Here is a 27660-nt window from a genome sequence, read left to right as displayed (position 1 = left end):
ATTTATTGAACACTTCCTGAGTCATGAAAGGAAAAATGCATCCTTCTCATATACTACATAATTTATTTTATTCCAAATTGCTTGAATGCCATGTTGTAAATGGAGAGTGGTTTTATTATCTCATGATGTATCCGGGTTCATAGAAAATAAATCTACTAGAAACTCATTGCTCCTGTGGTAATATTATTGCTGCCAAGACATAGAAAAAAAACATGTATTACAGAGTAATCTGATCCATATAGGGTTGTAGTCGTATGTAGTGGTGATGTGGCATGTCAAGCATTCATTCATCCATACATTCATTTATTTTTGTATTTTTTTACTGTTTGGTTTTTCCTAGTCAGGGTCATGGGGTTAATAAGAGCATATGTTTGGAACACTTGGTGTAAAGGTGGGAATTAAGTATGAAGACACACATGAACATACTAGTTCACATTAGCAGCACTTTCGAGTTGAAGCATGTTTTTGAGAGGTAGGAGGAAACTGGAGAACTCAGAGCAATCCCACACGGATACTTTCATAAAGGAAGGAGTAACCGTCATCTCCTTGAAAACCGAGTGGTAAGAAATACGCCTGTCAAACCCCTCAGTGGCCCCAATGCGAAACAGGAAAAAAGTTCTGAATGTGGAGGAGGATGGTGAATTTCACCAAAGTGCACAGAGCTGTGAGGTTTCTGTGCTTACTCACTGTGCCGCCGTGCCACATGTCAACCAAAAACTCACTCGTTATTAATGTCAGCTGTTTTTTTTGTTTTTTTTCTAGTTAAGGTTACTTTTTCCAAGTGCTAAGCTCAGGAAGAGCTGCAGAGCAACTTCTTAAGGTGCTCACCTTCTCATTCGTTCTTCTCCAATTAGTCATACATGGCAAGAAATGTCACACGATACCCATCTGTTATAGAGTTATAACGTGCAATATTAAAAGGGTCCTGAAACTGCTTGTTTTTGGCGTTTCGTGGACTGAAAATAAAAGCTATGCATATAAATAGACATTTAAAACTACGTTCAATATAGTGGGAATACTTTACATTGAGATTCTCTTAACTGACCTCATTTGAACAATTTAGCTGACATGTCCAAGCCATGACCATCAGCATTAAGTTTAGAGGTCGACCGGTAGTGAATTTTACCGATAGCTAGGTGGGATCGTACTTGTCGATAACCGATTAATCAACTGATTTTAAAATGGATACTGGCAACAAACTAACAAACATTTTACTCCATATACTGAACTTAGCAAAAAAAAATACAGTACTAAATATATTAATTATAATTATGTAATTAACAAATTCAAAATAATAATAAATATATTATAGCGCTCCCCTTGCAGCGCGCAGTCTCCCGTGTAAAAAGAAACAGCATGTGGCATCAGGGATTCACCCCTAGAGGCCACTCTTTTAATGACAGCAACAGATGCAAGCCGGAAAAACTATCGGTATGGATTTTTGAAAATAGCCGTTAGTCTGAGCAATCAACTATTGATGCCAATTAATCACCAAAATTTATTGACCTTTAATGAAGACAGTACGTTAATACACACTACAGTTCTTTAACAGTGAGCGATGTATTATAACATCTGAACACATTTGATATGTCAAAATGTATTTGCCTTTAAAAAAACCTTTGTACTGCTTATGATGCTTATAGTGTACAATATTCAGAACAGATTTCACTGTTCTACAGCAGGACACACAGTAGTCCATTATACAGTTATACATGCACCTCTTTTTATAAAATGCACATACACACGAGAAAAAAGATACACAAAGTAAGCAATAATCAAAGCAGAATTCCTTCAGGCTCTGAGGCAGGTTCTTCAGCCATATTAAACGGTTCTAACATCCGGTCAGGGTTTTCATGCTGTTGCCATTTGCATGATAAAATGCTGCACAGGTGATGGCTTTCTGGCAAAGCTAGGCTTGTGCAGTCTTGTTTTGAAAAGGTTACCCTGACTTTCTTTTTTAAAATGACTGCATTGGTAATAGCCATAGCTTTTGTAATGGTGATGACAAAAGCACAAAGTGGAGCAATGCCATGTCTGATTAGCTTTTATTTTTGTTCAAATAGACCTCTATGGGCTCCTATTTGTTCATTTGTCATGCATGAATCAAAGCAAAATGTGATTAAAATACTGTGCTGTGCTGGGTTTATAATGTTTAAACTTTTTTTTTTTTTTTGCTACCTGGTCTTAGATATAAATCCTTTGAAAAAATATTTGACAGCAAAAAACAAGCAAATCTTAGCCTTATAGAAAACATCTTGCGGAACACAAGAGATAGTTGAAAACATTTTGTGCATTCATCCAGCATATTGTTTCACTTTTTTTGTTCTTCGATCCAAATATCTAGAACACATGACATTTCTGCGTGAGGGTTTCGACTCGGTATGTGCCTCACGGCTCGGTTTAGCGGCTTTCATCTCCAAAATAATATATGGCATGTTTGGTTCACTTCACTTCCTGGAGTTGGGTTGATTTCGAATCAAGTCACTTGCCTGCAATCAACCCACGCTAGAGTTCTCTTGGAACTGATCTGAGAGCTCAGACACTCTCGGATTGGTTGTTTTCGCGGTCTAAACTCTATTGCGATTGAGGGTGTTCTCATCTGTTCGAACAAACTGCATCCAGGTTCATCTCAGACGGTAATCCATGTCTAGTGCAATGCATCTCTTATAACGATATAGGAAATCCATGGCTTTAGTAATGGAAAAGGAGGTGTATTGTAGATGACTGAGCCAAAGAGACGTCCCCTCATCTTATTTGCAATCTAATAGAGGTATTGGCATCATGTGCTCATATTTATATTGATCCAAATGGAGGTGTGCGATCCACGTTTGGCAGACGTCGTAGCAAACTCATTTGTTTGTTTTGAAGAGCTTTTGCACCTGGTCTCGAGTCTCTGGGTTTTGGCAATCGTATGGCCCATGGCACAAGCTTTTTTTCCGAACATCAACTTGTAAACAAAATGTCACCTGAAATACTGCATGTGTGTAAAAAGTAGCTTCGCTTTTTTATTAGGGAACAATGTAGCCAAGGCAAAGCTGCTTGTTTTGTATAGTAGCTTTTGCTTCAGTGTCCGGGAGAACGAATCAGGATTTTACTTCTGACTTTTATTTTATTAGGTCTTGTGGTAAAACTAAACCCTCGTTTTATGACTCCTACTCTCGTCTTCTTTAATACGGTGTCGTGTCCTTCACACTGCTGTTATATCATTTCATTGCTATTGTTTGCCACATTGTTAAACACTGAGTCACCAGGACCCTGAGAGCCTTAGTATTAAATATTTACAGAGAAAAGTTTGCTCGGGTCGTTAAAACAAAAAGAAAAAAACAGAACACTGGTTTGTTCTTAGTTAGATTGAGTGTTTGAGTTCCCACACTCACTCACTTACACACGCTCCAAATGTGTTTTTGTTGATTTGTGTTCTATCTGTGCCTGTATTGTCATTGATTGTGTCCTTCATGTGTCGTTATTGCTTGCACCTGTTTTCAATTTACCTTTGATTAGTTTGTATATTTCAACACACGAGGGATCTTAGCGCCGGGCAAAGTCATGTTCTGTGTGTACTCGGCTCTTCAGCGAGCCGCTTAGTTTTGTTCGCTTCTCGATCTCACCTTGTTTCCTGCTTTGTGTATTTCGATTAGCCCATCTTCGCTGAACTCGTCTGGATTTGTCTGCCTGCCTCTTTCAAAAAAAAAAAAAAAATCCCTTATCATTATATTTTGTTTTGTATTGCGTTTTTAACAATGAACATTGTCTCAAAGCATCTTTACAGAGATAAAGCAATTATAAAAGAATGTATAAGTTTGTCATTTATAATTGTAATTATGTCATGAGTAATAAGTGAGCCAGTGGCAACTATGGCAAGGAAAAACTCCCTGAAATAGCATTAGGAAGAAACCTTTAGATCAGCCAGACTCAAATGGGAACCCATTCTCATCTTGGTGTCACCGAATGTCCATTCGTTACAGCTCATCGTTGTTGAGGTGTGCAGTGATAGCTGATTAAATGCAACCTGTGGTCCTGAACCATTGTAGAAACTGTTGACATTAACTACAGTCCAAATAGATCTTCAAAACTACTGTGTGTAATTTCATGGATCCCCAGGCCATTGATTCTTAAATTTCCCGAACTGCACATAATGGCCTCCAATCGAAGAGAACCCCATTCAGAGGCAGGGCACCAGGACGAAGCAGGCAGATCCGAGGAGAGAAAAGGGATAGGAATTTTGGTTGCTGGTACCTCAGGAGCTCCGTTTACAATATCCCGATCAACGCTATCTGCCCTCTTCTGTATGCAAGATGCCTGATTAGTGAAGATCGCTGTGACAGGGATAGAGTATGATATTTCTTCCAGTCAATATCACGACCAATTCTGCTCTCTAGCCTCTAGTTACACACAGTTATTGCATTTTCAAGATACAAAATTGCTATCCTGCAACGATAGGGTGAACAAATTCTCTTTTAGCACTTGAGAGCCTGGCAAAGAGTACATGTAATAACACGTGTAGATTCCACTTATACTTTTTTAATAAACTTTCATTCATTTAGTCAGTAATTCATTCATTTATCTTCAGTAAGTGCTTTATCTTGGTCAGGGTAATGATGGATCCAAATCCAATCCCACAGTGTGTGAGATTACACCCTAAATACACCCTGGAGGAGACATCAGTGCTTTTTTTTAAATCGTTAATACTAATATACATTAGGGATGTGCATCTCCATAGCTGAGACCGATGCGATTCGCACCTCTATATTGTGGTATGTGTATTGTCTTGTGTTGTCTGTTTGTCTGTACTGTTGTCTGTCTGTTTGTACTGTCTGTCTGTACTGTTTTTCGGCTGTACTGTTTGCACTCGATGCACTTTATGTAGCTTTGTGTTGTGTGTTGTAGCTCTATGTTGTTTAGTGTAGCACCAGGGTTCTGGAGGAACGTTGTCTCGTTTTTACTGTGTACTGTGTACCACTGTGTATAGTAGAAATGACAATAAAAGACTCTTGACCTTGACCTATGCATAGCCAAAGATATGATACATCAAAGATACATATGAATCCAATCAACAATTAGATTTAACACAATGTGATTCAATGCAATATGATACAATTGAAAAAATCTGATGCTTTGCAATTCAGCATGGTACAGTTAGTCCACGTTTATTTCTATGGTTCAGACAGACAGCGAATCACATTTTCTATCCAAATCAATTTACATAAATAAATAAATAAATAAATAAATAAATAAATAAACCCAGACGTTCTTTTCCTGTGATGTCTGCAGGAGGGTGCAGCTCTGCCTCTGCCATGTTAATCTGTATTCTATGTGACTCTGAGGACACGCCTCGGTCTCCAAGTCATATTCACGTAGCAGCAGTGGTGCTGCGAGAACGCGCTCGAGAAACAGTTTAGAGAGAAGAAAACCAACTACAAATAAAATATTGGTCCCAAATTATTGGTCACTTTCTAAATAATAACAGAATAGCGCATCTACTAATGATTATGTATAAATAATTGAGTTTTTACCGATGCAAATATGTTCAAATAGATGCATCGGGATACAAATGCCAACTTGTATCCGATGCACACTTTTTAAAATCGATGCTTCAGGTTGATATGACTCACAATAACTTTTATTGGTGAATCATACCATCGCTAATAGACATACTACAGTATGTATACTATTGTCAAAATATTATGTTTCTCATCCACTGCAGATTACCACAATGTCATTCTAATCAATTAATACTTTCATCATTCCTGACAAAATATAAATAACCCAGAACCTTTTATCAGTCCTTGCAAAGACTTGCAAATAGTGTTACTGAGCAACCCTTGCACTTTGCTTGTGTTAATAATTATCTGTGTATCTGTAGCTACATGTTCGTCCTGTGTGGCTTATCCTCTGTTTGTATAGTTTTTGTTCACCATCTGTCACACTGTGAGGCCTCCAACCAACGTCACCGGTTTCAGAAATCCATTATGGATGACAGTGAAAAGGCTTTTATATGCACTTGGGTTCCCTTCCCAGCAGGTTAACACATAGAAGTATTTGTTTCGGCGCAAGCAAAAAATATACCACCTGCGTTTTAGACCTGAAACGACCGGCTGTTAGATGCAAAGTGGGCTGAATGTGTGAGCTGCAGTTGGTACTAAAGTAATCATAACCACCTGTGCGCAGTCTGAGTGTGAAAAATATATAGTCATTCAATGAACAAGCAAGAGAGGGATGACTAGTTTATCTGGGTGCATGAGCGGGTGTGTAGTTGCGCATACACAATTGTGTGTGTGTGTGTGTGTGTGTGTGTGTGTGTGTGTGTGTGTGTGTGTGTGTGTGTGTGCAGGCTATTAGTGTTTAAGTTCAGCTTGTTTCAGCTTTATCACACTTTCCCATGGTCTTCCGATTTAATGAAACGATATCCAGTCTCACTACACTGAAGAAACTGCTCCATGTTGTTGCTTTGTTTACAGTGGCAGGAACAGCTGTGCACCGCACTAATTGTGTAAATGAGACTGGAAGTGCTGATGCCAGGTCATTTTGTTGTTTGAAAATTAATTTGATTTCTCGGAATCAAAAATTATAGTGTTTTCTTAGAAAGTGGGGGCCCTGCCTCTGTCTGGAAGTGGCGCGTCCCTTTTTTTCCCCCCTGTGTGTAATTACATTTATTCCCAAAATGAACCCTGGAAAATCAGCCCCATTTCCGTGTTTGCTAGTTCCCCCTTTGCACTGGGGCATTCTGGGGGAAAGAAAAAACTCTTAATTAGGCAACAATGCTGCAGATGTTAGCAATTAGGTATCTGTAATAAAAAATGCTCAGATCAAGTGTACATCGATAATTAGCTGAGTGAATGTTATCTCCACACTCATTTATCAAGCCCTGGTGAAAAAAAAATGGGTTTGTTTTGCATTTACAGTGCTTTGTGTTCAAGTGTTCAGCCCCTTGAACAACATCAGTTCCTGGTGTGGATCTGAAATCAGCCTACATTTGTATCTAATCAGAGATTAGCTTTAGAAGTTAAAAAAGGCACTTAAGTAAATTCACGATTTGCTGAATTTTACAAATATTTAAATTTTTAACATAAATAAGCCGCACCTGTCTATAAGCCATGTACACCTGTCTACACTAATGTACTTTACACAGGCTTTAACGAAAGACACGTTACACACGGTGTAACGGGTAAAATATGTTGCGCTTCCTTTAGGAGCATAGCGGTATTTTGGGAATAGCCTGCCAGAAGCGAGCTATCCCTTCACCCTGACTCAACGCGTTACAACGGCTTGTATCTAAACAGTAGCCGACCAAGAAAGTCATTGTTCACTGTCTTCCTCCTTCCTTTCACAACTATTTCTCTCGGGAGTTTATCTTTTGGCATCGTTGTGCGTTTAAAAATCACCCGATGGAAGTTTTTTCTCCCGATGCCGTGCAGCTCAGAACACAGGTGAGGTGCGTTTTTTCGTTTCCGTTCGGAAATTTCATCGGTTCGGTTTTTTGGCTTGAATTTTGTGAAACCAGGAAAAACCCAGGAAAAATTTATAAATTAGCCACTTTTTTGTTTAAGCCACGGGGTTCAAAACGTGGGAAAAAAGTAGCAGCTTATAGTCCGAAAAATACGGTACATAAACTGAGATCATGTCACACTTTAAGTGCATACATGTGAGCTCCATGCATCTAATTATACACAGTATTAAAACATCACAGTAGTAATGCAGACTAAAAGAAAAAAAGTGTGTATAGTTAACAACCATTTCATACTTTTAAATTGTGATTTAGTTGTTTTTGTTGTCATCGCCGAATCAAAAATCTAGACCGCCACCTGCAGAGATACCTGACTGGAGCTTTAAACTGAGACTTTTCTTATTCCAAAATAAGATAGAAATAGAGAAGCTTTTTGGGCTGTAATAATTCAGGTCTTATATAAAACATGAGCGTGGCTCTGTTTCAGTCCGCATAACAAGCAACCCGATTCCTCTCACCACAGAGAGCCCCGCCGTCCTCATTAACCACCCCATCGATCGCAAGAAAAGCCTGTCTCTGCTGGGGAAGGAAATGATCAAGGACAGGTAAGCTTCCATCCCACAGCTACCCCCTGCCCGCCTCCTCCAAACCGGAGAAAGGTGTTTCACTGCGCCTCAGAGCATCTCGCAGCGACGAGGAAGAAAGTTATTAAGCGCACACCATTCCAATTGCAGCTTTTTTCACTGACGTCTTAAATAAACGCTCTGGGTCAGAAGCATGCATAATTGTCTGGAGCCTTGTTTGTTGAAACTGGAAGGGGGTAGATGGGATAGATCACCCAAATGCCATCTGTTTTTTCCTCTCTAGGCCTTGGCATACAGCTCTAAACATCTGGCTACACACAGGACAGAGTTGGCAGCATTGGCCCAAGCACACCCAAGGCCATGTCCCTGTCTGTTGGGTCTCAAGTCTGCAATAACTTCCCCTGCGTGGGCCGACCTGGCTAATCTAGGGGATAAAGATGCAGAGCGAGATTTAAATTAATATTTCCTGTAGCTCCTTTGACTCACATATGGCTGAAAATGCACTGGGGCTTGTTGTTATCACTTCGGTTCCTGCATGACAGGAAAATGCCATCTTCCTCTATGTACCGCGTGTAACATTATTTACCTCACTTCCTTCATATTAGCAGATCTCAGATAATAAACCATGGCGATTCTCAAGATGACCTTTTCTTACCTTCTATCGTTTATTTTTATGGAAGTGTGTGTGTGTCTGTATGTGTACATGCATGCGTGTAACCAGGCTAAAGGTTAGAGGCTTGTCTTCCCCCAGGCAGTCTGCAGGGTCTTGCAGAGGCAGGGCAAAGCTACAGAGTTCTGCTAAAGGTCAGCTTGTTCAGGCTCCCCTCTGAAAGGTTACGGCAGTATCCAGGATTTAAGGTGGAGGCTGGCAGCAATCTTTCTCGCTCTCACTCGAGCACAGACACATACACACAAGCACATGCACAGCCCATGTTTTGCAGCTTCTTGAAGGAATACTCCAGCATCGTTCAGCCTTATCTCTATCAATATCATTTGTACTCTAGCATGTGGGCCAATTGGTATAACAGATAAATTAGTTTCTTATCTGTCATTTATCCCAGTAATCAAAGCTTTGAGCCAGACTGGGAAGGTGAATAGTGGGAATGGTTCCTACACCATATTAAGGTGTATACATATGCATTAGTGGAACTAAAAAAAAAGTTTGTTCTTCCTTCTTTGCTCCTTCTCTCATTTTTAACCTTTTTTCTTTCAACAGTTCTGCCCTGCCTTTCTCTGTCTCTCTCTCCCACTGTGGGACAGTCAAGAAGGGAGCTAATTTTACACATGGACCTGAGAGACAGAAGGCATGAGATAGTGAGAGGGTGAGATAGGGAACAGAAATTAGCTGATTGACAGAGTGGGCAAGAGAGACACCGGTATAGAGGGGTTGTGGCCCACCTCAGACAGCACCGATCCCTAGGGAGGCACCTCTCAATCAGCCAGGCCTGGCTAGAGGGAAGGGCGGAAGAACTTACTTCACTGCTCAATTAAGCAAACACTGGAATATGCCAGTTCTAATCAAATCACCACAATGCGCCGAATCTCCCAGGAGCAGCAGCGCAGCAGGGACAGAAGGGCGACAAAACTCATGCAAATTCTCCCAACACTCTTCAAACACACCATATATGTGCACATGTAGAGAGAAAATAGAATGTCGGTCACCCAGATAATACTAAAAAGGCCCTCCATTTTCTCCAGCATATAGAAGACTTGGGCTTTAACCTATGCTTTTAGTCCATTCCCAGGAGGAGTGGGGAAAAGGTGTCCAGGTCTGAGCTTTGATTCTGTGCTTTTGAACAATGTCACAATAATAGGCACAGGCAAATTAGAATAGTAAGCCTAATGTGGCATATTAAGCCCACGATCATACCCAGACCACAAAGCGTAACCTTAATGCCCCGATGTTCATCAGTCCATTATTCCATCTCTTGAGTAAGTCGCTGTGATGTTTAATTGCTTTTCTGCAGCAGCTCAAGGCAATAGCAGAGTAAAAATTCGACTTCATTACAACAGCCGTGCCCTGCACTGATTGCTCTGGGCATTGCCAGAGCAAGTCGAGATCAGTGGTCCATTCAAGGCATTTAAACGAGGATGTCTAGGAACACAAAGTAAAGAGCAATAATGAGGTTTTCTCTCGTCGTCACGGCTGACCTGAACACTTGCATTCTCGAACTCGAGACTTAAGTTTAAAAGTTGCATCAGTATTTATGCATATCGAAAAAAGCTAAAGGTTATGAAGGTGCTTCTTTCGTGGCAACAATAACAACGTCTTCTCCCAGATGGTGCATGCTGAATGTTGTACCAACCAAATGTTTAAATGCACCTACACCTAGACTAGAGATTTTTATTTTTTTTTTACTTCTTACTTTTTTGCTATTCCCTTAAATTTAGAGGAAAAGTAAAGCTAGAAAAGCTAGAAAATCTCAAATATTGACCAAAAATATTTGTCATTTATTTTAGTTTCTTCAGAGTTACCCTTGATGACAGCTTTGCACAGTTTGGAAGTCTTTCCACCAGTAATGAGAGAGACAGAGACTGAGAGAGTGAAAGAGAGCGAGAGTACAATATGTGGAATAGAGTTATGAGTGGAAAGTAGTAGCGGGGGGGAGAGAGAGTAACAGGGTGGGAGGGAAAAATAGGGAGAGAAAGGGTAGGAGTAACGGAAGAAGGAAGAGACACTTGCTGGCAGGCAATGCTTCACGCAAAAACCCTTATGAATAATGCATGTTCCCTACCTAGACTAACATAGATACATCTCTGCCTCACTTTTTCTCCTTTTTCTTCTTCCATTTTTAACTTCCACTGTTTCTGTGGAAGAGTTTAATCAGCGCTAAAAATGACACATCCTCTTTAGAGGGACTTGCCGCCACTCTTCAGTATAAGGCTCATTAAGTCAAGCCCGGCATCGGTGTCAACATAGGTGAAAATGGCTCTTACTTGTGGCTGCATGGTTCATTAGCTTCGTTTTTTTTTTTTTTTTTCTTTTTCAAGCAAAAGCAATAAATGGCAAATTCAACAAATTCGGGTGAGTGGTAGCTCAGTGGTTAAGGCGCAGGTTTATTGATCGGAAGGTCAGGAGTTCAAGCCGTGGTATCGCCAAGCTGCCACTCTTAAACAAGGCCCTTAACCCTCTGTGCTCCAGGGATGCCGCATCATGGCTGACCCTGTGCTCTGACCCCAGCTTCTGATCAAGCTGGGATATGTGAAGAAAGAATTTCACTGTGCTTTAATGTATATGTGACAAATAAAAGGTATTCTATTCTAACAGCCAGTGGATGACTCTAAATATGAGAGATGGACATGGAAGTGTAGGACAGCCAAGATTTTTCCACACAGGCACACAGCACTCCTTACAACCATCAGATTCTTCAATCCAGGAGCCAGAAGGCTGGAATTTATGCAAGTCATTGAAAATCATTTATTCACTCTTCTTGAAGGAAAAGTGCACAGGGCAAACATCACAAAATTAGCCACTTTGAGTTTGCTGAAGTGTTTTTCCTTAATGTTGATGCAAGTACTTTTACATTAAGTAGACTCATAACAATGCACTTTTTTCTCTAACTTGAACTCTATTAGGCCTATAAGTTATTCCTAGAATTCTCTTTTCTATTAGTTAGTTGATTAATGAAGAGTCTACCGACATATGCCTATAATCAATTACAGTCATCCATGTCTTTTTGTCAGATCCCAGCTAGAACTCAAATGGCCTTCAAAGATGGCCGCCACTAACTCCAACTTACACACACACACACACACACACACACACGCACACACACACAAACACAAATTCAAGTTTATTTTTAATGACACACTGTGTCTAACATTTGGAAGTGCTCTTTTTTTATTGTGAGGATTATAAAAAAAAAAAAAAAAAAAAAAGGTGTTTAAAGCATATGGATTCACTCTCTCTAGTTTGAGCATATTTACACTATATGGACAAACGTTTGTGGACACAATTTATCGTACAAAACATTTTTTAACTTCCCATTTCACATTTAGTCTCCTTTAATGTCAGGTATTGATATAGGTGAGGTGAGGAGGCCTATGGTGCAGTCAGTGTTCCAATTCATCTCAAAGGTTTTAATAGGGTTGAGGATAGAGTTCTATAGCAGGCCACTCAAGATCTTCCACACCAAACCAATATAAAGCATATCTTCATTGAGCTGGCTTTGCGCACAGGAACATTGTTATGCTGGAACAGGTTTGGGATTCCTAGTTCAGTTGAAGACAGCATTAAAGCTACTAAGACAACTTACATAATTGCACGTTTGCAACTTTGTGGTAAAAGCTTGAGGAAGAAACACATATGGCTGGAAAAGTCAGTTGTCTCAATACTTCTATATTCTATTCACAATATACAGTGGAACCTCAGAGCTCGCGAGGGTTAGGGACCAAGACCGGTCGCGAGTTCCGAATTTTCGCGACCTTTTGATACGCCCCTTCCAACCCAGTAAAAACCCAAAGAACACTATACGAAATCGATTTAAATGAGTAAATAACACTAATTCGCTCCATAACACTTAATTATTAGACTATTTTAACAATACTTTATGTAAATTAACAGCAATTACAATGCTTAATTAAAAAAAATAGTACAGGTACAGTAAAGTATGCAGTAGAGAAGTACAGAAAATACAGTACAATACAGTACAGAAAATACAGTAATAGGTACTCACTTTATATAGTACAGTATTTTATATTTAAGAGTGCACTCCGCTCGAGTGTATATATAGACGAGCCGATCTGAATGAGAGTCGCCGGTCGTAATGAAAGTCGCGAGCATGCGAGGTCCCGAGCGCTGAGGCCGCGAGCTCCGAGGTTCCACTGTACCTCTAAATAAAATATATTATTTTATACAGGTATATGTCTGGTGTTATAAAATGGCTTGTTGCACATAGTATTTGTCCTCAATTTGCTCTCAACTCAACTTTCAAAGACCATCACAACCATATGTGTTTTTTCCCTCAAATCCTTGCAACAAAGCTTTAAGCACACACATGCTTGGAAAGCATGCTCTATCATCATAATCTTCCCTATACTAGAACTTAAGAGACCCAGAGAGTGCCCCTGTGCACAAAGCAAGGTCCATTTAGAAATAGTTTGTCAAACTTGTAATGAAAGAACTCAAATGGCTTGCACAGAGCACTGACCTCAACCTCTCTGCACACATTTGTGGATGAATTGGAATGCTGACTGTACCTAAGGCCTTTTTACCCAACATCGCCTGATCTCACTAATGCTCTTCTGGCTGAATGAGCACAAATCCCATCAGCCACACTTAAAAGCGTTTCAAAAACAATAGAGCGATTACGGCAAAAACAGAACTAAACCTGTAACATAAAGTTCTCGGGGAGAACATCGTTAAACAGCTCTTGAATGGGAAAAACATACAGAGCCAAATAGCTTTAAAATCCCTGTCAGTAAGTACATTTGGTTTTGATAATATACAGGTGGAAAGTTTATGGAAGGCAGTGGAAGACTGTACAAGATGCTCTTAGACTAATAATGATGTAAAAACAAGCCAACAGTCACTTAAAAACCGTTGCAGGACGACCTGACAGCCACAATGATAAGCATTGGATTGCACATCTATTTCCTATACCAGTCTCCTCTGCTTAAAAAACGTTTAGACAAATCTAAACGCCTATGACGAAACTGGAAAATTGAGCTTTTTGCCAATAATGTTTGGAGAGAGAACTGTATTATCTGTATTATCTGTTTGGAAACAGAATATAGTATTTTCTCAGGAAGACTATACATACAGTAGTGATTAAAGAGTATTTAATCAAACAAGAAATGGAAACTTGGGAGAAGGTGGATGTTTAAACCATGAAATAAAAAATCTGCCTGGTCTGGCTTGAATCCAATTGAAAATAAATTAAGGACTTATAATTGTAAATCCATCAGATGAACCAACATTACCTTGGGAAATTGAAGGGGCAATACTCGAGCCACGCTACTGCAAAAAAGCTGAATACGTCTACCATTAGGCAGAGCTTTGCAGCAAAATATTAATGTTGTTTTGTAGGGTCTGAATATTCTTTGCTATCAGTGTTGTTTTTGTTTTAGTTCTGGCTGTAAAGCTTACACTGTATATATTTTTGTGCATGTAATAAATTAGCATTTCTGTAGTAACAGAAGAGTCATCACATAGACTCTCTAAATACTTTAAGTGGATTTAGTGGATTAAAAATGTTGTATATTTGTTGATATTGCCAAGCTTCCTGTCAGGAGACATTTATTTAACATCTAAAGTCTAAAAGTCTAAAGCCTGGTGTTTTTTTTTACTTCATAATACATGAATACTATTTTTTGTTGTACAAATTGAAATGATCTATACATTTAAAGAAATATCTAAAATAAATATTTCATATATATTAAATTTATATTAAATAATATATAAATATATATTGTTTAAGTGTCTGAATACTAATTGTGTGATAGTTAACCAATTCTAAATGTAACCCTAATGTGAGGTGGTTGTTTTCGTACTATTATTTCCTACACCTTGAAAGAATAAGAGATATGATATACTACAGATACAGTTGGCTTTCATTTGGAAGCATCCAGATATACTGTAACTATAAGCAAAATACCAGCATACCACAGTCAAAGTTTGTTGCCATGGTGACAGTGTGGAGGAGAAGACAGGCCTGCTGAAGAAATGGAAAAAGATCTTCAGCTTTACGACTGGGTTTTACCAAATGCGCCACAAAAAATGGCCTATTTCCCCAAATCGTTGCACCATTTGTGCTTGAATAGAAAGAAATTGTTTCAATATTTATGACCTCATGTGACCATGAAATGCCCCCTGTTCCCACATGAAAGAACTGGAATGAGCTTGTTAGGTTGAACCAGGCAATGAGCAGGAATCATCAACTCATCAACCACATTGCTCACTTCCATATCTACTGAATTCTGATTTCTCATCAATCAGAAGGTCTTCAGGACTTTTCTGTAACAGCACAGTGATGTGATTTTAGTTCTGGCTGTGAAGCTTATACTGTATATATTTTTGTGCACATAATAAATTATCGTTTTTGTAACAGAAGAGTCATCACATAGACTCTCTAAATAATTTAAGTGGATTTAATAGATTTTAAATGTTGTATATTTGTGGATATTGCCAAGCTTTCTGTCAGGAGACATTTGTTTAACATTTACAGTGTGTAAAGTCTAAGGTGCACATGCAAGTTTTCTTCCACAGAAGAGTCTTCAGGACAAACACTGTGTGTTGAAATAGGAAGAAATAGAATGACTGCTTATAGCTGATATAGTGTGTGTCAATAGAAAGCTACATTTTCTTGTGGAATTTTAACCTACAGATCTTATCTATACTGTATATACATATACTGTGTATATACACCAACTAGGGATAATATTATGGCATTATAACATTATGACTGGTAAATAAATAACACTGATTATCTCTTCATCATGGCACTTGTTAGTGGGTGGGATTTATTAGGCAGCAAGTGAACATTTTATCCTCAAAGTTGATGTGTTAGGAGCAGGAAAAATGGGCAATTGTAAGGATTTGAGTGAGTTTGACAAGGGCCAGATTGTGACGTCTAGACGACTGTGCATCAAAGCATCTCCAAAACTGCAACTATTGTGGGCTGTTCCCGGTCTGCAGTAATCAATCAAAAGTGGTCCAAGTAAGGAACAATGGTGAACCGGCGACAGGGTCTTGGGCGGCCGAGGCTCATTGATGCACGTGGGGAGCTAAGGCTGGCCCTTGTGGTCCGAATCCAACAGGCGAGCTCCTGTAGCTCAAATTGCTGAATGTGTATATATATATATATATATATATATATATATATATATATATATATATATATATATATATATATATATATATATATGTATTCTTATTAAAAATCTTAATTTAAAATCTTTCAAATTGGCATAAAACTGAATATTTCCCTTTCCTGCTTTGTTGTGTTTTATATAGTGGCTCCAGGTGCAAGACTCAAAACCATGTTCCCAAAGTCAAAGTTTTTTTTTTTTATGCCATAAGCTTTTCATTAGGGATGTTGATGCGCATTTTTATGACAGTCCTTTCCTCTTTCCCCTCCCTCTCGGACCCCTCATTGTCTCAGTGTGATATCTATTACCCGTCCTGAGTGCTTGTTACACGCCGTCTGTGGCATAGACTTTGACCCTGTGGTATGAGGCGCGTCATTGGCGCACTATAAATACGCGTGGATTATTCATCTATCACTTATTCTCCAGGGACTCCTTTATATATGCACACATTTTCATTATCTCTCCTCTCTGCATTCCTCCGCAGTGCAAGGTCATTTATTATTGGGTTCTCCAACCCTGGGGTGCCACAGAAGATGTCAGTTTGTGAATAATTTCTTAACGGAGCTAAAGCTTTACTCACTCTCTCGTTAAAACGTGACACCTTGCGTCTCAGAGACTGACCCTGATGGATTGTTTTTATCATTATTTAGTCGCTTCATGGGCACCTACTGCGAGCTCCTCGTGTCTCAGTTTCCAAGATTTTTATTTTATAATTTTATATATATATATATATATATATATATATATATATATATATATATATAGTTTTTTACTTCTCTATGCTATGCTAATTTAGACCATGCCAAACTATCTTGCTCAAGGGCACTTAGGAGACTGTCGGTTCCCCAAACACAGTCACCCAGTGTCCAGTAAGAGACAAAGGCTAATAAAATTTGTTATGCACCAAGTCTAAAGCCAAACCCCTTCGCTCTTTTGTCACTACGGAACATTGTGTCATATCTTCTTAGATGTAGAACAAGTACACCAGTTTGGATTCCTCATGTACCCCAGTCAAGGTTTTCACATTGTGCATGAATCAATCTGCTTGGGTTTCATTACATTTTCTATCATCAGGTCCTTGCACTGATACAGTGTTGCTCTCACACCAGTGGTGGACGAAGTACACTAACCATGTACTTGAGTTAAAGTTAGAGATACAGTAGGCAAAATATAATTCCAGTAAAAGTAAAAGTGCTCTATTTAACCTTTTGTAAAAGAACAAAAATATTTTCATTCAAATGTACTTAAGTATCTAAAATATTATGATTCATTATTTTTATTATGTTCCTATTATCATTTTTGTTACAAGACTCTTTGCTTAATCAATTCAGTTTATGAGAAAAGACTTGAATGTTACTCTTAGCACACCGATCTATTAATAGAACTGTATGTTGCTGATAAGTAGATACCACCAAGCGCCAGTCAAAACAAGTTCAAAACAGAGCCCGCACTCGACCCTGATTGGTGGCTTGACCAGCCAAGTTTTTATCCGCTCATAAATAAAAAGAAACAACTGATTTTGATCTGACTGGATCTGTGATGATCACAAAAGTTGAGCTCCTAGTTTTATAACCATAAAGACTGTATAAGGCTGTAGAAAGAACATTACTTATAATTGTATACTCCAGTGTTCATGTTAGTTTTCACTCTCCAGTGTTTTGTATTGTTGAAAGATTTATGATCAAACTCTTGATGTCACCCAAATGAGTATGGGTTCCCCTTTTGAGTCTAGTTCCTCTCAAGGTTTCTTCCTCATTACATCTAAGGGAGTTTTTCCTTGCCACGGTTGCCACGGCTGCTCATCAGGGATAAATGCACACCATTCACCATGACTTGATTTCTGTAAAGCTGCTTTGAGACAATGTCTGTTGTAAAAAGCGCTATAGAAATAAACTTGACTTGACTTGACTTGATTTTGCAAAATGTAGTTGAGTAAAAAGTAAGATATTTAAAAGTAAAAGTCTTACCAAATGGAAATACTTTACTAAAGTACTAAAGTGACTATTACTTTGTTACTGTTCACCACCGTCTAACACCAAGTAACAGTTAAGCTATTTTCTTTCCCTGTGAGGCCACTTTGTGTGCACACCTGACCACAATCTGCTTTTCTTTCCACACCTGTTTCCCAGGAGCCCAAGGCCAGTTCCCAATTGTCCAGAATGTGACGGTGACAGAGGGAGGGACGGCCAACCTGACCTGTCGCGTGGATCATAATGACAACACTTCCCTCCAGTGGTCAAACCCAGCACAGCAAACTCTCTTCTTTGGGGATAAGAAAGGTGAGTGAGGCAGACCCAAAGATATTAGGACGGAAGGGATCCGAGTGACCGGTGACTTATTGCTTTAGTTGGCGGATGAAATGTGTTTAGTGTTAGGGTTCTGGTTTTTGCAGTGTATTGGGCGAAATTGATTTATGGTGTTTGGTTTTTTAGGGTTTTTTTTCCTGTGTTATGTGATTTAACTGCAAAACTACAGTGGATTGAAAAAGAAAAAAACCCAGACTGTTATTTGAGAAATTTTAGAGGTATGTAATGTATGGGTCTTCAAACGAGCAGCCTGTCAACGGTATCACAGAGGAAAAGAGAGCGAGAGTGATGCACACAATTATACCCACTTTCTTTATCTCTCATGCATCTCCCTTTGTCTATCTTAGTTCTTGTTGTGCTCTCTCTCTCTCTCTCTCTCTCTCTCTCTCTCTCTCTCTCTCTCTCTCTCTCTCTTACTCTCTCGCTATCCTTCTCCTGCTCTCCCACACACATAGCAAACTAGGGCAGTGCCATGATTTATGTTGTGGGCTGCTAACATATTACATTTGATAAATGATGTAAGACACCATGCTCATCCAATGGCTTTTAGAGCATTTACACACTCTTTGATCATATCTCTCTTTTCAGAGTATCCACAGCATTAAAGCCAAACCAATGCTTTGCAAATACCTACACATTTACACTTTAGACCAGTTTGATGCTTTAGAACATCTATGGATTGTAGGTGAGGCTGATTTACATAGGACATTAATAAAATAACTATTCTAGATGATCTACTGCCATTGAAACATGGTTCTAGGTGATCTAGATAATCTACTGCTATTGGAAAATGGTTCTAGGTGAACTACAGCCATTGAAACATGCTTCTAGATAATCTAGATAATCTACTGCTTTTCAAAATATGGTTCTAGGTGAACTACTGCCATTTGAACATGGTTCTAAATTATCTAGATAACCCACTGGCAGTGAAACATGGTTCTAGGTGAACTACAGCCATTGAAACATTGTTCTAGGTGAACTACTGCCATTGAAACATGGTTCTAGATTATCTAGATAACCCACTGGCAGTGAAACATGGTTCTAGGTGAACTACAGCCCTTGCAACATTGTTCTAGGTGAACTACTGCCATTGAAACATGGTTCTAGATGATCTAGATAATCTACTGCTTTTCAAAATATGGTTCTAGGTGAGCTACTGCCATTGAAACATGGTTTTAGATTATCTAGATAACCCACTGGCAGTGAAACATGGTCCTAGGTGAACTACAGCCAATGAAACATTGTTCTAGGTGAACTACTGCCATTGAAACATGGTTCTAGATGATAAATATAATCTACTGCTTTTCAAAATATGGTTCTAGGTGAACTACTGCTATTGAAACATGGATGTGTTGGCAGTAGATCACCTATAACCATGTTCCAATGGCAGTAGATCACCTAGAACCATGTTTCAATGGCAGTAGATCACCTAGAACCATGTTTCAATGGCAGTAGATCACCTAGAACCATGTTTCAATGGCAGTAGATCACCTAGAACCATGTTTCAATGGCAGTAGATCACCTAGAACATTGTTTCATTTGGGTGCGTCCTGTGTGCAATGTAGATGGTTGAAATTACAGTAAAAAGCCACAAGATCTGACTAGAAAAGTTTATTGATGTTATTGTTTTGCACATAGGCATAAAGGCTAATCGTTTTCCTGTACATATTAATAGATCTCCCAATATATTGCAAAAGTTTGTGGACACCTGGTCATTTATTTGGTATGTGCTCTTTGAGCATCGCATTCCACATTTAGCCTCAATTTGATTTTATAATTCCCTCCACTTTTCTGATGTTTCTTGAGATTTTGGAGTGTGCGTGTGGAGATTTGTGCTCATTCAGACACAAGGGTGTTAGTAAAGTCAGGTGCTGATGTAGGTGAGGTGAGGAGGCCTGAGGTGCACATAGCATTCCAATTCATCACAAAAGGGTTCAATAGGGTTGAGGTCAGGAGATCTTCCACTCCAACCCCTGCAATAAATATCATCATGGTGTTTTCATAGTGCACAGGGGCATTGTCATGCTGGAACAGGTTTGGGTCTCCTAGTTCAAGTTATGGGAAAATCTAATGTTACTGCATCCAAAGAAAGAACCACATATAGCTGGGAAAATCAGGTGTCCCAGTACTTTTGTTCATAAAGTGTATGTCTACATATCCATAGATTGAATAATGGCTTTTTGAGCATGTTTAGATCTCATGTTATATTCAATACAGAAATGAAATGTTCAGTCCACTGTGACATTCTGCAAAGTATAAATTAGTTTTTGTTCCCTTGTCCTTGTTCCTTGCGTCAAATTTGTTGATGTTATCAAGGATCAAATATCAAATTCAAATAGTGCAATCCAGGTCTTGACCTGCCAAAGACCTACAATATGTGTGAAAAACCGCATGGAAACCTGTCTGTGTAAGCTTATGATTAAAGGTTTCACTGCTTATTGATTTCAGACTTTAAAATGTGATGCTTTTAGAACTAAAAGTGCAAACCACATAACCCGGTCAATGCAAATGGACGTACTTTGCCAGAAAAGCACTTGGGAATGGTGAATGTGATTGCAAATAAATACATCTGACAAATATATACTAGATTTGTGGATGTCAGTTTTCCACTCGTTGGAAGGTTTATCTAATCAATGGGTTTGTGGAAGTGTCTTAAATTCACAGTTTAAAAAAAAACAAAATGTGAATTATAATGCCTTCATTTCTTGTTTGATTTTATATTTGATTTTATACTTTTTATTGTTTCTGAGCACACACACAAAAGAATTAATAAATAATTTCTTATTTATTACCTTTTTTATTCATTAAATCACATAACATAATAACTAAAATCTCACAATTCCAAATATAATAAGTGTCTTAAAGTGCACAAAGTTGCCAGGCTTAACATTCTAACCTAGAAGTCAAAGTGAATTTCATTGGTGGTTTTTTAAGAAAGAAATGGCCACCCTTTTTTTGATAAATAATTTGATAGAAACTATAGAAACATATTCAGAGATCGCAGACAATCTAGTAGAATGTGGTACAGGTACCAAGAAACTTTTTAAATATTTTAAATTTTAAGACAAAAAAAAGCTTTTAATCCTAGTTATTCCTGTTTTATTTTTCATTTTTAAAACACAAAAACAATAGATAAAATATACACAGTATGTGTAACTTCAGGTCATTTAAATTTCAACAGAAAACAGAAAAAAAAATTGTGTAATTAATGTCAAATTAATGTGTTCAACGACACAGGAAGTTGAACACAACAAAATGAAGGGCTGGATACTGTAGCTGGATGATCAATCAGGTTAGTCAGAATGGAACCTCACCTTAAAATGTGAAAAAAAGAATGTCATCTTCCTCAATATCAGAGTAATTTGTGCGTGAATATGGGGAACAGTGGAGTTTTTGTGCTGAACGCTGCTATATTGACTGTAGAAGCTCCACCCACATCTGATCTGAAACTACTGTGAGGTATTTCTGCTGCAGTTTTGTAATTAGACATAAAAAAAATTTCTGTAATTAGACATAAAAAAATTTCATTTTCATTTGATTTTTCTTTTACGTGCAGAAGAAACTGGAAAATTACTCCTTTTTTTGTCCTGGATTATAAAAAATAAATAAATAACGGATAATAATAAAAAATAAAAAAACAGCACATCACATTATTGTTTTGTGAATGTATTTAAGCAATACAAAACTACTATCATGAAATTGTGGCTTAAATGGCAAATCAATGTAGGACTTTTTGGTTCATCCACGGCACACTTTCAAACTAGGTTATGGCCATGATAATGCAAAATTATATCTGCAGTCAAAAATGAATTTATTCATAGTTTATTTCGAACAGAACGGATCTCACTGGATTAGGTTGCGGAAAGTCTCGCTTGAAGTCTCACTAGTCTGTGAGTAGCTTTCATACCTGATTTATTCAAAATATTGCTGTAACTACTGGAAATACTCAGCAAACCCAAAAATCACTGAAATTACTTAAATATACACATTGTTTCCTCCACTGACTTAATGTATGCACATAATTTCTTTTGGAAATAGCCCAAAACACACCCATTCAGCCCACTCAACTGGTCCAAGTGCACAGATTTTGCACAAATTATTTGCACTGAGAATGTTAGAATCGAGACCGGAGATGGAATAGAAATGAATTAATTTAGAGATTTTTAAATGAATTCTCCCTACAGTGTACTGTATATATTGTATCCCTCGATTAAAGCCTCGCTTAAAGTTGTTCGTTTTTTCACAGTGTGAACCCCTGCGTTTTTTTTATTTTCTTTTTTTTTTCAAGGGCCTGAGCAAATCCGTAGCTTGTTGAACTCTTCACCTTTGCCTGTAGCTTTGTGTAAAGTGGTCTTTAATTCATTTATGCACATTCTGCACTCAGCACCAAGCTGGTAATACTTGCCCTGTTTTCGCAGGCAAGGTCCATGATTGAACAGCATCTGTTGGAGTACGTGTGTGTACTGTATTTGTGTTTAAACGTGTGTACGTGTGTAAAAGTGCAGGGTTATGAGCAAAGCAGTGCTGTGTGACTTGCAGGTGTGCAGAGCCGAAGCTGTTTAATGGGGAGGATTTGGATGTGTGCTGTAGTTTGCATAACTAAAGAGTTGTGCAACGGATGAATTACATAATGGCAGAAACATAACAATGTGGCCGAGAAAAGTAATTATATATATATATATATATATATATATATATATATATATATATATATATATATATATATATATATATATATATACTGGAACAGGCATGAAAAACAGCCGGCTTTTTAAAATCTCTCATTTTCAGAACATAAACTCTCTCAATTTCTATAGCAGATCCTAGGTTGTGAATTTGGGACTGTATGGAAATTATCTAGCTGAAGGAAACTCATCGGAACAAGACTAGAGGTCTTAGTTTAGAAAGGGCAGTTTACACCAGTAGTGGGCCCCCTGAGGGCCAGCATGGCCTTCTCTGCTGGCCTAAACACTATCAGAGTCATACTTTTTTTATCCATGAATATAAGGTGGTATCGAAAAGTTTTAAGACTAACTCCGTTTACAAGAAAGTACTTTATTTATCCCAGCGTTCCTGCCACTTCCGGAATGTGTCCTGAAAGTCTTCTTTTCCAAGTGTGTCAAGTAGAGGTCGACCTATATGGGTTTTTCTCTGGCTGATGCTGATATTTAGAAATCAGGGCAGCCGATGTCGGATATATGATAGCCGATAATGTTAAACATTGCTTAAATTACACATTTATTGAACAACACAAGCATTTCAGTGCACTGGTTACCAGGTTTTGTTATCCGTGTCTACCTGTAGCCTAAACTACAGCTGAAGGCTTACTAACAATACAACAATAACCATAGACATTGTAACGCACTTGATCTGAATAGCACCAGTTAGCACCATTAGTCTCTAAACCTTCCAGTTGTAGTTTCTATCCAATATTTATATTTCAGACATCAAGTGTTGCCAGGTCAAAGAAAAGTGCGGACACAGTGCGGACACCTATACCGAAAAAGAAAACGAGAAGGAAGCTGCTGCTTTAACCAATCAGGTTTCGACTTAGCGACACAAGGCCATCTAGCAGGCGTACAGTAACTCTAAAAGCCAAAAAAAAAAAGTTTATTTAATTATTTATTGTTTATTCTTTTTATAGATGCAATTTAGTAAGTGAATTTCATGCTTCAATAAATATCAATATTTCTGAATGTATGCGTTTTTATGGAAAATGAAGCTCTAATTTCATTTTGTATTGTTTATTAGACGTCATTATGTAGAACTTTTAGTACAAAGATGTTAAAGTTGGAGAGACTTTTTGACTAAAACATATTTCCAGTTTTGTTTTTTGTTTTTATTACATTTTTTTACATTTACATTGTCAATGTTCTACCCAATCTTTTCTCTAAAAGTGGGGCAAAGAAGATAAGAAATCGAAAGATTGCTACTACAGTAACGTCGACATTTTCACGTGCTTTGATTGGATGGTCAGAAAGCCCACAAGTCAGAGCTTACAAACCACGTCTGTAGCAAAATGAAATTGAAAAAATTAATAAAATACACATATATATATTCTCCCATATTCTCCCAAACCACATGTCTGTTGAATATTTCAATAAAATGGTCTCATGGGCTTGACTGTGATTGTAATTTGCATGCAGATATGGATGGAGAAGGTATTTTTCTTTTTCTTTTCTTTCTTTTTTCAAAGATATTCACACTTCTGATAAGTAGATCTTTTATATTTTAATACAAGCCAGTCCAAGTCTAACTCAGCGGGCCAAACCACAAGCTCTGTCTGTGGCTGAACAATAAAGTGCTTTTAGCAGAGATTGCTCAGGAGGCTGTGTGTGTGTGTGTGTGTGTGTGTGTGTGTGTGTGAGTGTGTGTGAGAGTGCAAGCGACTCATTCTGCTGTGTGTTATATAAACAGGTGGCAAGAGATTTTTTTTAGCCCAATGGAAATGTGTGAGCCTGTGTGTGTGTGTGTGTGTGTGTGTGTGTGTGTGTGTGTGTGCACGAGCCTGTGTCTGTGTGGCTGTTTAGCCCAGTAGAGGAGTGACAATGAGAAATGGGAGAAAGAGAAATGGTGGACATTTTGTTCCTACCTTGAGGGGGATTGTAGAAATGTTTCTCCATTGACACTTGTTTCTTGAATGTTTTTCATTTGTGCCTGGGTGTGTTTAACATATGCTAGCGAAGTAGAGTGTATCGTACTGTGACATTCGATAAAAATAAAAAAGCAAACATAGTAAAGTGATGGATCTCTACTTAGTGAAGGTACTAGGGTCAAAAAAAAGCTACACCTGCCAAAAATATACCATATTTTATGAGTGCATTTTTCTTTTGAAGGTAATCAGCTTTAGCATTGGTGGAAACTAGCTAATGAGTGGTATCTTTTCAAACCAAACATGCTAGTCTGAACTGAATTATAAATCTATTACAGTGTCTCTTTGGATTCACAAGTGTTGTCTTTCTGTTTTTCCCCATTTATTACTGTACTACCATAGCAATAAGGCAGCATTCCATGCTAGCTAGCACCCAGATGACTAATTAGCGAAATTATGATAAGATAAATCGCATTTCTGATCCTGTAATATCGTTTAAACACCCCCTGTAACAAAAGAGACATCGCTGTAATGTGAATTAAAATGAGGAAATATACACAGTCAGGTTATTTATTTATTTATTTATTTTGATAAAGTTGTTTTTGCCATTTTCTTGCTTCAGTTCAAACTGAGGTACATGGCATTTTTTTATGACATTTATATTTGGATTTTGGATATACTTTTCCTAGTTTCATCTCAAAAATGTCTTGCTTGACACAGGCTCAATTCAATTCACTTCAAGTTTATTTCTGTAGTGCTACAATGGATGTTGTCTCAAAGCAGCTTTAGAGAATAAAAGAATTATAAAACAAACATTTAAATACTGTATAAGTCATTATGTGTATTTATCCTTGAAGATCAAGCCTGAGGTGAATGTTGCAAGGAAAAGCTCAGGAAGAAACCTTACCAGAAACCATCCTTATTTGGGTGAAACCAAGAGTGGGATAACAAATCATTAAAACGTTACAAACACTGGAGAGTGAGAAATATCACCAACACTGGAGGGTGTGATCGGTGTTAAACTGAAAAACTGAGTGGATCTACAGTTTGGGCTAAAAAGAATTCAGACCCAGCTCTACAGGCTCACTAGAGGTGCTGTGGTTCAGGATTCAAAAAGAGTGGAAAACAAACAGCAGATAAGATCATGTGGAGGGCGGAAAAATAGGGAGGAAAGAGGACAGCATACGTGTAGTGAGGGAAAAGGTGCTGTCTGAGGTTTCTTTTTTAATGGAAATTTCAGAGATATCTGTCATATGCAAAGTGCAAAACTGTATATGCTTAGTGTATATACAGATATACAGGCTGTTTGTGTGTGTGAGTGTATGTGTGTGTGTCAGTGCTGCAGCATGTAAACAGTCTGGCCCCTTGTGAGTGCATGCAGGGTAACACCACATGACTTCTCCAGCTGCTCCATTCAGCCCAGAGCCTGGCTGCCTCTACCATCACTCATAATTATCTCTCCCATAATTACAATGCAGACGAGCTGGCCATTGGTTTTGTTTATTGCTTTGCTTTTATGCTTCTTTCTCTTTCTCTTTCTCTCTCTCTCTCTCTCTCTCTCTCTCTCTCTCTCTCTCTCTCTCTCTCGCTCGCAGGAGTGTATGATGATGTGTTCTTAGCCAAATTAGTCAGCATTTTCAAATTCATTTCTGACCCTTCTGCATCTGTTCGTCATGTTCGATACACACACACACTCACAAGGATGCTGTTGATTTCACTTACGCTACCTTTTTTCTTTATCCATCCTGTCAAGCCTTCTGTCTTAGCACTATACCATTCCTTTTCACCACGCTCGATTTTCTCTCACTTTTCATCTCTCGCCTACGCACACACACACACGCACATGCACACGCACACAGCACCATCTTTATATTTCTCTACAGGATTGTGGCTCTCTCCTGCTTAATAGTTCTTGATGAAAGTATGTCAATACGCATATATTTGGTGTGTGTATGTGTGTGTGTGTGTGTGTGTGTGTGTGTGTGTGTGTGTCTGTGTCTGTGTCTGTGTGTGTGCCAATGTTTCACTTATGAATTACTCTGCTGTGCCTTTCCTGTGCTCACTAGACCAACAAATCAGCTTATTTACAATATGTAATGGTGTATTATTAATGAATAATGCACATGCCTGTGTATAAACAAGTGTGTGCATTTCACTGTAGCCGTTCCTGGTGTGTCGGACTCCGCCCTTCACTTTCCTGCTAAACGAATACCTAATCCTTATCCTAGCTAATAAGATATTGTGGGTTGGTTGTTTCTGGTTGTTAGGGATTAAGTGAGGGTTGGATATGGAGACCTGAAGCAGAATTTACTCACCATCTTATTTAGAGTGTTTTGATTCAACAAACTGAGACACATGGGACTCAACTCACCTCTCTGTAACTGGGTCCTGGACCACAAAATTTACGGGTCGGCGGAAAAACATCTAAGACCACAAGGGTGTGTGCTCAGCCCACTGCTATTCACCCTGTTGGCCCATGATTGTGTACCCAGTTACACCACCAATCCCATCGTCAAGTTCGCAGACGACATGACTGTAGTGGCCCTCATCAACAACAACAAAATGTGGACTACGGGAGCGAGGTGAACTGACTGGTCCAGTGGTGTAACAACAACAATCTCTTCCTCAACGTGGGAAAGACCAAAGAAATTCTTCTCTTCAGATGAGGACCTCCACAGCACCTACACTAACCATCAACGGTGCCACAGTGGAGAGGGTTCCTGTGAGTGCATATCTCTGAGGACCTTGCCTGGATGACAACACCACATTACTGGCCAAGAAAGCTTAGTCACACCTCTACTTCATCTGCAAACTGAGAAAAACACCTCCCATTATGTGCTCCTTTTATCAGGACGCCATTGAGAGCACCCTCACCAGCTGCATAACTGTGTGGTACGGAGGATGCACTGCCTCCTGTCGAAAGAC

At 38.6% G+C, this 27660-nt stretch overlaps 1 protein-coding gene across 3 annotated transcripts in view; it reads left to right on the top strand.

The window, feature by feature from the left end:
• The window catches only part of cadm2a (cell adhesion molecule 2a), a 360034-nt gene that overhangs the window by 262680 nt on the left and 69694 nt on the right, over positions 1-27660 (top strand). For all 3 annotated transcript variants that reach the window (XM_046861230.1, XM_046861229.1, XM_046861228.1), the window contains one exon: positions 17967-18116. In XM_046861230.1, coding sequence (XP_046717186.1) covers positions 17967-18116 — 150 coding nt within the window. The remainder of the gene's footprint in view (positions 1-17966; positions 18117-27660) is intronic.

Source organism: Silurus meridionalis, chromosome 11 (assembly GCF_014805685.1).
Source record: "Silurus meridionalis isolate SWU-2019-XX chromosome 11, ASM1480568v1, whole genome shotgun sequence".
Lineage (NCBI taxonomy): Eukaryota > Metazoa > Chordata > Actinopteri > Siluriformes > Siluridae > Silurus > Silurus meridionalis.
This window is presented reverse-complemented; position numbering and strand designations above follow the sequence as displayed.